At 56.5% G+C, this 14,147-nt stretch overlaps 1 protein-coding gene across 1 annotated transcript; it reads left to right on the top strand.

The window, feature by feature from the left end:
- Positions 1–2,692: 2,692 nt before the first annotated feature.
- On the top strand, positions 2,693–6,644 carry BARHL2 (BarH like homeobox 2). The gene is made up of 3 exons (XM_071750664.1): positions 2,693–3,591; positions 4,945–5,170; positions 5,663–6,644. The coding sequence occupies exons 1-3, from the start codon at positions 3,012–3,014 to the stop codon at positions 5,973–5,975; spliced, it is 1,119 nt and encodes a 372-aa protein (XP_071606765.1). The 5' UTR covers positions 2,693–3,011; the 3' UTR covers positions 5,976–6,644.
- Positions 6,645–14,147: the final 7,503 nt, after the last annotated feature.

Here is a 14,147-nt window from a genome sequence, read left to right as displayed (position 1 = left end):
ACCATGCACTGAGACCCGAGTGAGACGTAACCCATTCCGGGGCCGGGATGCTGCGCCTTTGCAGCCCCGAACAGCTTTCTGGAGAGACACTCAGAACTCTGTACCTCGCCTCTCGGGGTCCCCCTCGGTGGGTCGAGGGCTTCCCGGCGAAGGCCGAAGCCGCAGTTGCAGCTCCACACCAGTACCTTTTCGGGGCCGCACTCCGCTGGCCGGAGCTCCGCATCGGTCCTTGGTACCTCGGTCGGAGCCGCCCCCACCCCTAGGCAGGGACTGGGTAGCGAAGCGGCACCCCCCGGCCCGGCCCGATACCCCGACCCTGCCTCTCGCTGCCCCCAGCCTCTATCGGGCCATTGATTAGCGCTCAAAGTGCCGCTCTAATTAACTGTCTGCTAATTAACGAGCGGGCTCCCATCCGACTCCTCTGAGTGGCACCTTCGCTCATCGTTTTGATTCTGCTATTGCTGATTTACTGGGGAGGGTAGTTCCGTGGCTTTGCCCCCAGTCAAACGGGGGGGATGAGGTGGGCTCACTCAGTCTGGGGCTGCGGCGACGCGGGACTGCCCTGCATCCAACCTCGTCCTCAACAAGTGCAAGGGGACTCTCGCTGCCCTCGGCACCCGGGTAAGATACCAGTAGGAGGCGGAAGGCCTTTTGTGTACGATGGCCCCGCGCAGGGCTGATCTGGTCCCTGGGAATCTAAACCCGCCCGCGAAGGAGCAGAAGAAGCCGAGGCTGCCGGCGCTGCGGGGCCCGGCGGGAGCGAAGCGGCTGGTCCGGGAGGGCCTCGCCGCCGCTTTCCCCCAGAATATTTCTGTACAATGGAGTCGAGGATTAAAAAAACTAGGAGGAAGGAAATGAAAGGTGTTCATTCTTCAGGAACATGACTTTAAGCCCTAAATCCCGATTCCGGGACGGGAAAGTGTATTGTGAGTTAAAGGATTATGCTAGTGTAACATATTATGCCGGATCCCGCATTCCCCTAGGGATAATTAGGACATACTTTTGGTAAATTGCAAACCAAGGCAGCAGGATAAATACGGCTGCCGCGGGCTCCTTCTCTGTTGCAGGAAACCTGCCTGGGAGCTTGCAGAAATTTAAATATTTCCCTATCTTGTATTTTGTTCCTCAACTTCCCCCTTCATCTGTTCCCTTTTGCTCTCCTTGTTCCTTCAAGCGCCACGATCTGCCACGGACTTGCTGGCAGGGGTCACCCCGCCGCGCCGTCAATCCCGCTCGTACTGGGGCAGCTGGGGCCGCGCTGCCTCCGGCCCCGTCGGGGGCAGTGGGGGCGGCCGCCACCGCCGCCCAGCGGACACGGGGCGGCTCTGCACCTCCTTCAGGTTCTCCGCCTCCGCTGCCTCACTGGCCTCCGGGCACAGCCCTGGCGCCCAAAGCCCCAAGGCAAGCAGTACACCTGTCTGTCCCTCGGCTGCCCGCGGGGCAGCGAGCGGGGATGCAGGGCCGTCGAGGTGGAGCAGGGGATGCTCGGTAGCAGCGGACTACTCGCGGGCAGGGTTTGCCGTCGGAAAACTTCTTCAGAAGTGCGGTAGTGGGGCCGCGACCTGCCCGGCCGCGGAGCCCGGCGAGGATCGGTGCTCTTCAGGCTCGAAGACCCAGAAGCTCCTCGGCTCCTACAGTGAGCAAAGGCCCCAGGCTGTCGGAAGCAGATCCGAAGGCCCAGGCACTCTGGTCATCGTCACCTCTCCTGTCGGGGTGCGGCTCCTCACCCCGCACCGCTGTCCTGGGGCTGGCATGTCGGATCCAGCAGCTCGCAACGAGTTACCAGCCCGACGCGGCCTCCCGCGACCCAGGCGCTCCCCATACACTCCCCGGTCCCCGCCGTGGCTCCTAGCGGGACGGCATCCTCTGGGAACAAACCATGGTGGGAAATGAGGTGGGGACGCAACCGAGCGGGTCTGCGCAGGGCCGGAGACTCCTAATACGGGGCAGGCAGCACGAGGAGGGAACTAGAAAAGACCCTGGTGTCGTCGCTCCAGGCAGGTGGTGTGTGGGGGGCGGGATGGCCAGCTGCCCTATGCCTGAGGCATTACCTAGTACCGTCATTGAATACCAGCACCAGAAAAATCTCCTTAGAGCTCATCCTGTTCTAATCCTGCCCTACCCCCCCAGTGCTCTGTCCCGTCCCCCGCGTTTTAGGACCGTAGACTGCTGATTTCGGGAACCGTCGCATCCCGGAGCTGCTGGCGGCCAGGAGAGGAGAGACGTCGAGGTGGGCTTCATAGGGCCCTGGAAATTCATCCTAAAGCATAACTCGCAGAACTCTAAATCGTTCATTACCACCTTTATAATTACTCTGCTAATTAGGGTGACAACGGCACTTCATCAGGATTAATAAGACGTCTTGTCACTGGCACTTCCCATTACTCTGACATTAAACCAGGGAACCGTCCCGGGAATACGGGATGATTCTCTCCGGGGTATCTAATCCCGGGGAACCGGGACCCGACGGGGCGGTGGCGGGAGAGAGAGGGGGTGGGGGGCGCGGCGCCCCTCCCTCCCGCTCCCGTCCCCGCCGACGCCGCTGATTGGCTGTGGCCCGCGCTGCGTCAGCCCCCGCTCGCCCTTTCGCCAATGGGGGCGGGCAGCGGCGGCGGCAAAAGCCCGGGTTTATAATAAACGGCACGGGGGGCGGGAGGGGGGGGGGTGGGAGAGAGGACGGGGGGAACGCGACGGCCGTGACGTCACGGGGGGAGTCGCCGCCGCCGAGAGGAGCTCGGTGGGCACGGGCGGGCGCGCCGCAGTGGCCGGTGTCCGCCCCGCTCCGCGCCCGCAACTTCCCGCAACAAAGTTGGGTAGCGGCGAAGCGGCCCCGGCGGCGATGCGGTGCTCGGCGGGCTCCCCGCGTTAAGTGCCGCCCTCGTCGCCGGTGCGCGGGTTGGGGTAACCCGCTTCACCATCCTCCCGGTCCCCCCTCCCTCCTTCCCTTTCACCCCCGGTGAGACCCCCGCGGCCGTCCCCGGGGATGCGGGCGAGGCGCTAAGCGGTCCGCCATGGAGGGACCGAGCGGGTCCAGCTTCGGGATAGACACGATCCTGTCGGGCGGCAGCACCGGCAGCCCCGGAGTCATGAACGGAGACTTTCGCCCCCATGGCGACGGCCGGACGGCGGATTTTAGGAGCCAGGCCACGCCGTCGCCCTGCTCGGAGATCGACACGGTGGGGACGGCGCCTTCGTCGCCTATCTCGGTGAGCATGGAGCACCCCGAGCCTCACCTAGGGGTGGCGGAGAGCCTCCCGCCGCCGCCTCACCACCTTCACCTCGGCCCGCACCCGCCGCCGCCGCCTCCGAGTTTGCAGCCGTCGCCCCCGCAACCGCCGCCGCCCCAGTTGGGCTCGGCCAGCTCCGGCCCGAGGACTTCCACCTCTTCTTTTTTAATTAAGGACATTTTGGGCGACAGCAAACCACTAGCGGCGTGTGCACCTTACAGTACCAGCGTTCCCTCTCCTCATCACACCCCTAAGCAGGAAGGCAGCGCGGCCCCGGAGACCTTCAGGCCCAAACTCGAGCAGGAAGACGGTAAAGCCAAGCTCGACAAGCGCGACGACACACAGGGTGACATCAAATGCCACGGTGAGTACGGCCCGGCCCGGCCCCGCACCGCCTCGGCCGCTGTGAAAACCGGAGCCGCAGCGCCCGGCCGCATCGGTGAAACGAAAATCGGGGGGAAATCTGTGGTAGAAGCGCTCCTCTCTGCCGGGGCTTGTCTGCGATCCTTAACTGAGGAGTTAAGATCGATAGGAATTTTTTTTTCCTCTTCTCTGTCGGCCTTTCATTTATTTGTTTGTTTTTAAACATAATTTCCCTGTGTTTAAGGAAATAGTCGGAGCATTTTGATTGTGTTGGAAACCAGAACGTATTTATTTTTAATGGGAACGAGCATAAATTATTTTCTGGCTTTCTAAGAACCGGCAGCTCATCTGCACTTACTGCCTTAACCTTTGTCATTTTAGCTCGTTCGAGCTAAAACAAAAATAAGGAAAAAACCCCTCACTTCCCCAAGAGTCAATACCTAGTAAACGAAAAAACTTTTAATTAAAAATAAAATAATATTTAAAACAAAAATCGGCCCGCGGTAGGCAAGGGGAGGCTGCAGGGCTTTGTGCGTTTTCCAAAACAGCCGGGGTTTCCCCTGCGCCGGGATAGGAAGGCTTATTTCTCCATCTTTTATTCCTTTTAATCACGAATTTCTTGCTGATGGGGAAGTCTCGGCCTTGCTGGGCTCGTGAATGAAAATCGCGATGTGTGTGTGTGGGGGGGGGGTTGGGGGGGGGGGAAAGGGGGGGGGAAGGAAGAAAGAGTGAGAAAGGCGAGGCAGAGAGACGGGCTATTTTCCCTGTGGTACCGGTGGAGCTTCCCTCCCTCGCAGCTAACCCAGTTCAGCAGAGAGGCAATAGGACACATTTTTCTAATTTTACCCCATTTAGAAATTTTTACCAGGCTGAAGAGCAGCGAGACGGCCGGTTGTGCCGCTCATTTTGCTCTTTTAGCATTAGCATAAGAGTGCCCAAACCAGATGTACAGTCTGGTCTGGCCATTTTTGTGTGCACCAACCTCCCCAGTGGGTCAATTAGGGAGATTATTGTTCTTCCTGCGGGGAAGATCAAGGAGCACCACAAACCCGGGCCCAAGCGGAGAAGGATTGACGTATCGATTTCCCGGCGTCTTGGGCCGGGGGGAAAGGGCGAGAAAATAACGAAAGCCCTGTAGTCGGCAAGCGGAGAGTGTAAATCCCACTGTCCTGCGGACGGACTTGCCGCCACCCTCTGCCCCCCTCTCCCCCCGCCCCCCCTCCGCCGTATTTGTCTGTCTCCCCCATGCCCCAGAGGAGACCCCGGGGAAAGGGCGGCGGGGCCCCGCATCCGTAGCGGTGCGCGGGCCGAGCCGTGTCCTGCCGGCCCTCACTGTGCCTCGGCTCTCTCGCAGGGACAAAGGAGGAGGGCGACCGGGAGATCAGCAGCAGCCGGGACAGCCCACCAGTGCGGGCCAAGAAGCCACGGAAGGCGCGGACCGCTTTCTCCGACCACCAGCTCAACCAGCTGGAGCGCAGCTTCGAGCGGCAGAAGTACCTGAGCGTGCAGGACCGCATGGACCTGGCCGCCGCCCTCAACCTCACCGATACGCAGGTGAAAACCTGGTACCAGAATCGGAGGTAAGGCAGGCCCCGGCGGGGCGGCGGTCCGGGGGCTCCCGGGGAAACCCGGGATAGGCGGTGGGTATCCGCTCTTCTTCTGCCCGCGGAAGCCCGGGGCGATGCGGGGAGCACCCGGCGGCTGCCCCGCGCTATCTCCGGCAGTGGGCTGGGGGGTCTGGCCCCTGTCACCGCTGCCGTAATTTTCTGTCTCATTACATACGGTTGCAGCCACCCTAATTCTGTCGGAAACCATTAGTGTCAGCGTGCTGCGATCTAACCGTGTGCCGTGGTTATGAATTTGGCTGCAGTAGCCGTTTTCATGTGTTGGGGGGTAGAGGGGCACGGCCGGGGTGTTGCACTGTGTGAGGCCGGTGCGCCTCGTCGGGGCTCAGGTGGTGCGGGGCCGTGCCCGAAAGAGGGGGGGTCAGCCGCCGGCAGACCCCCGAGGAAGCGGGCTGGGTGCCCCGTCGCGGCTCCCTCCCTGAAGCCGTATCTTGTTCCCCCCGGCAGGACGAAGTGGAAGCGGCAGACGGCGGTGGGCCTGGAGCTGCTGGCCGAGGCCGGGAACTACTCCGCCCTGCAGAGGATGTTCCCCTCGCCCTATTTCTACCATCCCAGCCTGCTAGGCAGCATGGACAGCACGACGGCGGCCGCAGCGGCCGCGGCCATGTACAGCAGCATGTACCGGACTCCCCCCGCGCCGCACCCCCAGCTCCAGCGGCCACTGGTGCCGCGGGTGCTGATCCATGGGCTGGGGCCTGGCGGGCAGCCGGCCCTCAATCCCCTGGCCAACCCCATGCCCGGCACTCCACATCCCCGGTGAAGCGGCATCGCGGTCCCTGCAACGAGCCCTTCCCCTCCCCGTCCCCAAAAAAGCCCCAGCACCGCAGAGGAGGAAGCGAGGGGAAGCCGAGGGGCAGGAGCTTCTGCAGGCAGCCACCGGCCACCGAGGGAGGCGATCAGTCAGAGCAGGGACTCTTGAACCGTGAACCCGGAGCCGAGCCCGTAAGTGAAACGACCACACGCGGGGAAAGGCGAGCAAAGCCGCGGGGCGACCCGCCGACCTCGGCTCCTGCCAGGCAGGACTTGGAGCTCGGAGAGGGCCGGAGGGGGAGGAGGAAAGGGAGAGGGAGCCCGAGCCCGCCGGAGTGACTAATGGCTGCGGAGGACGGAGGGAATGAGAGCGCCTCGACCCCCGCCCGGCGGAGAAGACCGGGGAACGGAGAACTTTGCACTGATTTTTCTCATGACCTTTTTTTTTCTTATTGAAAAGTGGCATGCTCCCTAATGCGAACAGAATTGTACAGACCGAGTGCTGAGTGCTATATCATATTTATTATATGTCGTCCAAAAAAAAAAAAAAAAAAAAAAAGAAAAAAAAGAAAAAAAATTCACTTCTATACGTTAGTTTAAAATGAACGAACGTGATTCTCCCCTCTCCCTTTTCATGTCTTTTTTGATTCAGTAAAATAAATGCTTAGATGATAAAGTATAGATATTTTTTTTTGTGATTGAAAAATGACAGGAGAAAAAAAAGGAAAAAAAAAAAAGAAATAAACTTTATCTTTTTTTAACAAACGTGGAAATTCAAGGTAGCTAATTTGCCCCGTGGACGAGAATGCAAGAAATTCGGAGTAGAAAAGGCAAATGCCACTTTTTTTCTTTTTTATTCTAGTCTCGATTTTTAGCCGGCGCTATTTTACTCCAGCTGTATTTTAAAGGGAAAACAAATCCCCACACAGGTGTCGTTCCGCTCGCTGTTATTTTAAGCACCTGGACAGGGGAACGGCTGGTTTCCCGGGGAGGCGGCGGGCAGAGGCTGCGGACCCGGCCCCTGGGGCGGGAGCGGCGGGGCAGTACTGGGCCTGGGGACGCGGCCCCGGCAGCCGTCTGCGCACCGAGCTGGGATAGGCAGAGAAAGCTGGCGGTCGGGGTGAGTAACGGGGGAAACAGGCAGGGAGGGAAGGAGGGCAGGGAGGTCCCTGTGGACACAGAGCCCCCGAGACACGTCGACCTTTGATCTTTGTTCCTCCCTCCCCTGGCAGACCACTTCCCTCCCCAGCATCTCTCAGCCCCATGCCGGCTCGGGCCGCCCGGCCGCCGGGTCCCGCGGGGGCAGAGGGTACCGGAGAGGGGGCGCGGGTTGCGGCTTGTGGGCCGTGACCTTCCACTGGGCTCCGGGGACGGCTTTGGCCCCAGCCTTTAGAGGCGAACAGCCCCTGCGAAATTAGAAAGTTATACAGCAATTACCTATAAAACATTCATAAAGTCCAATATTATCTTCTCCTCTGAGGGTTTGAGGGGTTTGGCTTTCTTTTTTTTCCTCTTTCTTTTCTCTCTCTCTCTTTTTTTTTTTTTTTTCCTTCTCTCGTGCAGTTCCTTTCTTTCGAGAGAGAAGGAAAAAAAAAGAAAAAAAAAAAAAAGAAAAGAGAAGCCTCCAGGCACGTTTACTTGGGCTTTGCTAATTAGCGAGAGGCTTGCCGATTTCTCTGCTAATAAATTCACTTTAAAACCATATTGACCTCTGCCTTGATCTAACAAAAGGGGAGCGGGTCGGGAACGCCCACCTCTTTTTCTTCCCGTATTACTGTGGTCACTGGCTGCTCCCCCATGCCTACGCTGCGGGCCCCAAAGTACCCCCGTCAGGAGTGACCAGGCAGAGGGGCCCCGAGTAACCGGGGCAGCCCGCCTGGCCGATGAGGTTTTTCTGGGAAATGTATCCTATCCGGACTGGGAAGGAGGTAGGATTTTGGGGCTAGGTTAGGGCCCTTTTCTCAGATTAAGAAACGAATTCTGTTTTCTCCTGAAAGGAGGCGAACCAGCTGGAAAAGATGGTCCCAGCTCGTTGTCCTTCTCGACAGCTAAATCTGGGCTCTGTTTTGTCTGCACAAAGTAGATGAAAAGTAGTGAGAATAAGCAAGGGAAAGTTCATGCGAAATAGACGATTAGTTAACCGTAACTCCCCCCTCGGGCCCAGCCGGCCACAGGGGCTGGGGTCTCCCTGTGCTTTGGGAACGGCGGTGGGAGGAGAGCGAGCAAGGAGAGGGAACCGCGGCCGGGCTGAAGGCTGCCGATGCCGTGTCGGACGGTGCCTAAAGCAGGCGCTGCTCGGGGGAGAGGAACGGCTACTTCCCTTGAAGTGTATTTCCAGACCCAAGCGGAGAACGTGTGTGAGCTGGGAGGAGGTTTGGAGTAAAAATCACTCCCACTCACTCCCCCTTTACTAATCTGGGAAGCGGGCTGGAAATGTAAACCCTCCTTTATTTGTCCCGCTCCCCGTTTGCACCGGGAAGGACCCGACCCGCGGACAGGGTGCCTCTGAGGGGTCATCCTTTCAACTCTGCAGGAAAGGACTCTGTTCCTTGTTTTTTTTTTTAAAAAAACCCGACCAAACAAACAAACCCAAAGAGCCCAGCACATGGGCATGCATTTCAGCACGCTGCAGCAGGAAAAAGAGTCAGGGGCCGGGCCGGGCCGGGCCGGGCCGGGCTCCGCGGGGTAGCCTCCCCACTGTCTTGCAAGGCGCAGGACTGGGCACTGCTCGCGTTCCGGGGGCTGCCGTGCCTTGCCTTCCCTTCCCTTCCCTGCCCTCCTAGTTTTGTCCCTTTTACTCTCCAGACAGCTGCTTTCGCCGCCGCCCCAGACTTGCTGCCGACCTGCTGAATTCCTGCAGTCCCGGCACCCCTATCGCTAGGGCCAGAACTTGCTCTCGTCCCTGGAAGTGGATGTGAACCAACATACGAACCTATCTGTTGGGAGAGCAATGGAATCTCCCAGCCTTAAACTGCTGGAAGTACCGGTACCTGCCGGAAAAGACCCGTCTGATGATACGCTGAGCGTGGAAGCGACCTGGGAGGCTGTAAAAAAGCGGTGTGTAAGCGAGGAGCGGCGGTAGCATCGGGGTATCGGGGGGTGTCTGCTCCGTCATTGCGCCAGCCCCGTCCCGCACACAGCGGGGCGGCTCCGGCTCCTCCGGCCGCAAAGTCCGGGAGCTCCGACCCGCGCCCAGCACCACGGACAGCTCTGGGCGTGCGGTCTGCCCGGCCCCCCGCCCCGCCCCGGAGGGACCGGCCCGGGCGGGGCGGCTCAGCCCCAGGGCTCCGGGAGCCGGGACTTGCCGGGGCAGCAAGGGGAAAACTTGGCGGGCTTTGTCCCCGGCGCTTGCCGGCAGGCGGTGATGAAGATGGAGGAGGCTCAGACAGGCTACCGCTGCCTTGGCACCTCCACCATCCACCGCTTGGGAGAATGTCCCTATCCTGGGCTAGGCCTTTCGATGTGACAGAACGGAGAGCGGGGCTGCCTCCCGAGGGCTTTGTCCTGGGTGTTTGAGAGTTACCCCCGTTCCAGGCGGCGGGGCCCAAAGCCGGACAGGGTTATTGCGTTCCTGCCCGTGTCGCTCCGGATTGATTGCGGCGCGGAAGGAACACAGGAGCTCTTTTAGTACCTCCTTCCCCCGTCCCTTTTTAGTTTGTCTCTGCTGGACCCTGCATGTGTGTTTTGCAGGTGGCCATGACACGGGAGGCTCCTTCGGGGAACCCCTTACTTGGCTCAGGCAGGTTTTGGCGATTCGTTGCGGCCCCCAGTTCCTGTCTGAGCCCTTCCGGCAACAGACCCGCGGGTAGGAGGTTACTTGCGGGATGTTGCAGGATCATGTTTAATTACGCCCCCATCCCAGAGGATTAGCTTGGTCCTCACTAGAGAGGGAAGTGAGAAGAGAGACTTCGGTGTTCTGGGACTTAGAGATGAGCACTGCTGCGCCGCTCCGAGGGTGCCTGCCCTGGCACCGGGGTGCCAGCTGGGTGATCTGGGACCTGAATTCTCTCTCCCAGCCGGTCAAGAAAGTCCAGCTCAACTGCTGCTGGGAACCAGCGAGCAGCATCGAGCGAAGTTCTCAGTCGCTCCGGTTGCCCTGGTCGTGTTTACAGGGGCCAACGGAGCCCACGTGTAACGCCGTGTTAACGCTCTGGCTCTGCCTATTGCTCCTGCAGCTTTTGCTGTTTCTCGTGCAGGTGGGTTTTAAACCTTTGTTATTTTCTTACTTTCCAGAGTTTATCTTCCTCCAAATTCACAGGATGCTTTTGTGCGAACGCACAGTGAAACTCGCCCTCAATCCTTATTGCAGCCCACTAGAAAAACTCGGCTCCATCACAGGGCGTGGAGTGAGTTCAGCCAGTCTGAGCTCAACTCTGGAAAGGGTACTCCATAATGTCAGAGATATCGCCAGCCCAGAGGTGACGGCGGCGGGCAGCAAATAACCGTTTCCGCCTGAAATTACACAGCTTTCCCCTCTCTCTGTTCCGTCCTGCTTCTTAGCCCACGTCTCCTCCCGGTGACACCACCGTGTTTCCTCCTTGCCGCTTTAACGTGGAACCCCGTTTGCGAGGAAGGGGAGACACAGCAAACCTGACCTGCCGGGACGGCCCTTGTCCCGCGGGAGGAGCCGCCTGCTCCCCCTCGGGGGCAGCATCGAAATGACCCTCATGGTCCCTGGCGACGGGCAGCTGATGAGGCTGGAAATTCCCGGGGGCGGCCGGGCAGCCCCCAAAGGCGCCGATCTCATGGCCCCCCGTTTTGAGCAAAAGCCCCTGAATTTTGTTTCTCCCTTCGGCTGCCGATGCCGTCGAAGGCGCCTTGGGGCAGCCGGAGCCAGTGCCTGTCCCTGTTTTTTTTTCCGTCCGGAGAGGAGGTCCGGCGGTGCGGCCGTCGCATCACAACTCCGTTTCCATATTCATATGCCCTATTTTTCACAAGCCGCTTCTATTAATGGAAGCGCACAGGCGCCGGTCCTCAAAATTAGCGGATTTCAAAGGAACCCAAGTGAGGCACTTCGCGCCGCCAGCGAGGGATACGGGGGGGGGGGGGAGGGGGAGGGAAGACGAGACGCCCTGGGGGTCCCCCGCCACCGCCGCAACCGCTCCAGGCTTCGCGCCTTCCCCCTCCCGTCCTGGGCCGTGCCCCGCGGGACCGGTGTTCCGGCGGCGGGGGGTGGGCGGCAGCCCCGCTCCCCTCCTTCCCTGCCCGGGCACGCAGGAGTTGTCCGAGGCTGTCGCGTTCCCTTGTCTCTGGGAGCCCATGTAGGGCGCTTTAATTGACACATTTTCAAACGGAGGTAATGGTGGGGATGTCTTAGTAATTACCTTAATGAGATAACACCTTTCCTTCCCTCAACCTACTCATTATCACGCTTCTTGTTCAAATTCCAACTACAAAGAGCTATACTTGTAAAAAAAAGAAAAAAAAAAAAAAAGAGGGAGGGGCGAGAGCTCTGAAATTTGTTAGTGGTCTCATCTCTTTAAAACACGTTATGTGGCTCTTTAGTGTACCAAGCAATAACTGTACCCAGTTCCTGGAAAGGTTGGCTAGAAGTAAACTAAACATCTGGGGTACCCCTTAATTATTCTTGGTTGGCTTCTTTAGCTTGACCTGTAGGGATGTAAGGGTGTCAAAGTGATGAATTTTAAGATGTTGGGCTGTGAAGACGTGCAGCTGCAAGACTGATGGATTTAGGAAGGGAATGGTAACAAGGTTAGCTGCATGTGAAGTGTGAATTGAGATTTTTGCAAAGAGACTGTGATTGCAGATGGGCATAATGTTGTACCCTTGCATGAAATCTTGCTATTATTGTATAATGGTCAGACAGAGTGTGAAATGACTTATTACTTTACTTTTATTCTTTAATGAAGTTGGGTAGGGAAGGAGAACTGCTAGGAAATCGATAGTGGTGGTGCACAGAAACGATATGACAGGTGCTGAGACATTAAGTATTTCTTTAGGTTTTTGTTCCCCTGAACCCCGAATTTTCTGCTATTTCACAATAGCAGAGAAGATGTGCAGACTGTGAGCAATGTTTTCTTTGTCATCCTCACTTTCTGCAGTATATGTGAAGCGGGCATTTCTGTGTGGCAGTGCAGCATACACATGTTCTATGTAAAATATCAGATGGAAATACTTAGATCCAGGTGGTACACATATGGTTTCTAGATAATTTTTCAGCTGTTCAATGGGTATCTAGACCTTGGTGCATGTGTGCAGTAGTATGTGCACTGCTATGACCCTATGTAAATTCAAGTGGCCTTTTCTCCAGCTTGATGTGAAAATATCTCTAGCTTCCTTCCATACCAAGCACAGGTGTCCACGTGGGCAGTATCATTCTAAAAGCATGCAGGATGACATCTGCCTCTGCCTCTTGCACAGCAGCGTGAGGGCCTGTTCAGGCACCTAGAGTGGGTGGGCAGCTTTGCCAACATTTTACCACTTGTTTCACATGTGGCCAGGGTAAACCACCAGTTACCAGAATTCGTGATTCAACTGTGCAGATTCAGAGGCATTGGTGTCTCTGAGTATGCAGTGAGGAAAAGGAACTGGGGCTGCTCCCTCAGGATATTGTCCTAAAGAACAGGATTTCCCAGGTGACTAACCTCAGGACACCACTGCTGGGAACTGTCTGACAAATCCTGGACTTAGTGAGTTGTCTCTCTTTCAGAAAGCAGCTTCATCTCCCTATTTAAATACACACAGTAGAAGCACAGCTCCTGGTATACCTTCCCCTATGGAAGGATACAGCTGATGGCTTAGAAAGCTTTCTGAGCTGGCACCTTTCCTGCAGTGCCCTCTGCAGACTTTGTCCCTAGAGTGAGCAAAACCTTTTATTGAGAGCCCATCTGTGAGGTTTTGTCCTATATTTTCTGTGGAGTCTGTCACTGTTACTTTTTAATCTGAGGTCAAGAAGAACAAGTAATGTGAAGCAAACTTGGGAATAATTGCCTACCTGTTCTGCATTAGCATACAGGATAATAATGATGGAAGGATTGTGTGAAACACAGAACACATCTGGGGCTTCCTCTTTGTCCATACTGTAGTCCTTCAGATTTGCTTTTGCTATGCCTATCACACTGTCTGAACAAGAACAGCATTCTGGGCTTGAACCCCATTTCCATCGAGTAACACCCTGTTGTACAGATCTCTCTCTTCTCTGGGAGATGAAAAGGCCTCTGCAGTACACACAGTATTCCTTTTAAAGTCTAATACTCACCCGATGCAACACTGCCCATGTCAGTGCTAAAAATGCACTGAGCAGCATAGGAGGTCCCTCACATCACAAAAGGGCACAGAGTAACTCTCTGATAGGTTTATTGACTGATAGACTAGCAGTCATGCTGTAGCTTTACATACTTTTTTTTTCATTGTGTGGAGGTGAGAGAAGAAAAATTCCTGAAAGTTTTCAGGGCTACTCCATAAAAGTGGTGTTTGATGGAATGCCATGGCAGACACTCTGCAGCCTCAGCACTGCACTGCATGAAAAGTGTGCATCATCCCTTGGACTGGTTCTCTAAAGCAGGACGGAGCAATTGGGAAATGAAGGCTGTCAAAAAAGCCTGTTTTGGGGATTTGTAGCTAGTAACTTGGCTGGATCCTCAGTTCAAGTACTGTTGCTGTCCATACATTAAAACAATATAGGTATTTTGCTTTAGAAGTTGTGAAATAAGGCTGGATTAATATTTCATCAGAAGCATAGAGCAGTTTATTGGAAAAAAGCAGCTAAGCATGCACTTGCAATGGAGGCCCTTATAGGCACTGACAGCTCCAAGCCATACTACTTCACATAAGCTTAATAAATCAGTGAGGTTTACTGCATAAACCAGAGAGATGTAAGGTAAGCATGCTGGCAACTTTTTATTTATTTCACTCTAGCAGTCTTTTTTTTTTTTTTTCCTGCCTTTTCCTCCTTTCTTTCTCGCTTCACCTCACTCTGTTTTGCCAAACACTCAGCAGCATGCCCTGGGAAGACTGATCAGCTTTTCAGGTGGTGGCCATGGGCATCCCACCTTAACCTGTCCTGGCATGCTGGTGTGTGGCTTGAGCAATGCAGCACAAAATGTTTCCTGCGAAGCTGTGTCTCTTCCATGGAAACTGAACTCATTACAGTACAGTATTCTAAAACATGGTTTTAGACCTCTCCAGTCTTGGGTGTTGTATCCCAAATCTATTCCAGAGC

Source organism: Heliangelus exortis, chromosome 8 (assembly GCF_036169615.1).
Source record: "Heliangelus exortis chromosome 8, bHelExo1.hap1, whole genome shotgun sequence".
Lineage (NCBI taxonomy): Eukaryota > Metazoa > Chordata > Aves > Apodiformes > Trochilidae > Heliangelus > Heliangelus exortis.
Note: the sequence above shows the minus strand (reverse complement) of the source record. Positions and strands in the feature narration are given on the sequence as shown.

Coding starts and splice junctions, on each gene's coding strand:
- BARHL2 (XM_071750664.1), top strand. CDS start 3,012: ATGGAGGGACCGAGCGGGTCCAGCTTCGGGATAGACACGATCCTGTCG. Junction 3,592..4,944: donor GGGTGACATCAAATGCCACG/GTGAGTACGGCC, acceptor GCTCTCTCGCAG/GGACAAAGGAGGAGGGCGAC. Junction 5,171..5,662: donor ACCTGGTACCAGAATCGGAG/GTAAGGCAGGCC, acceptor TCCCCCCGGCAG/GACGAAGTGGAAGCGGCAGA.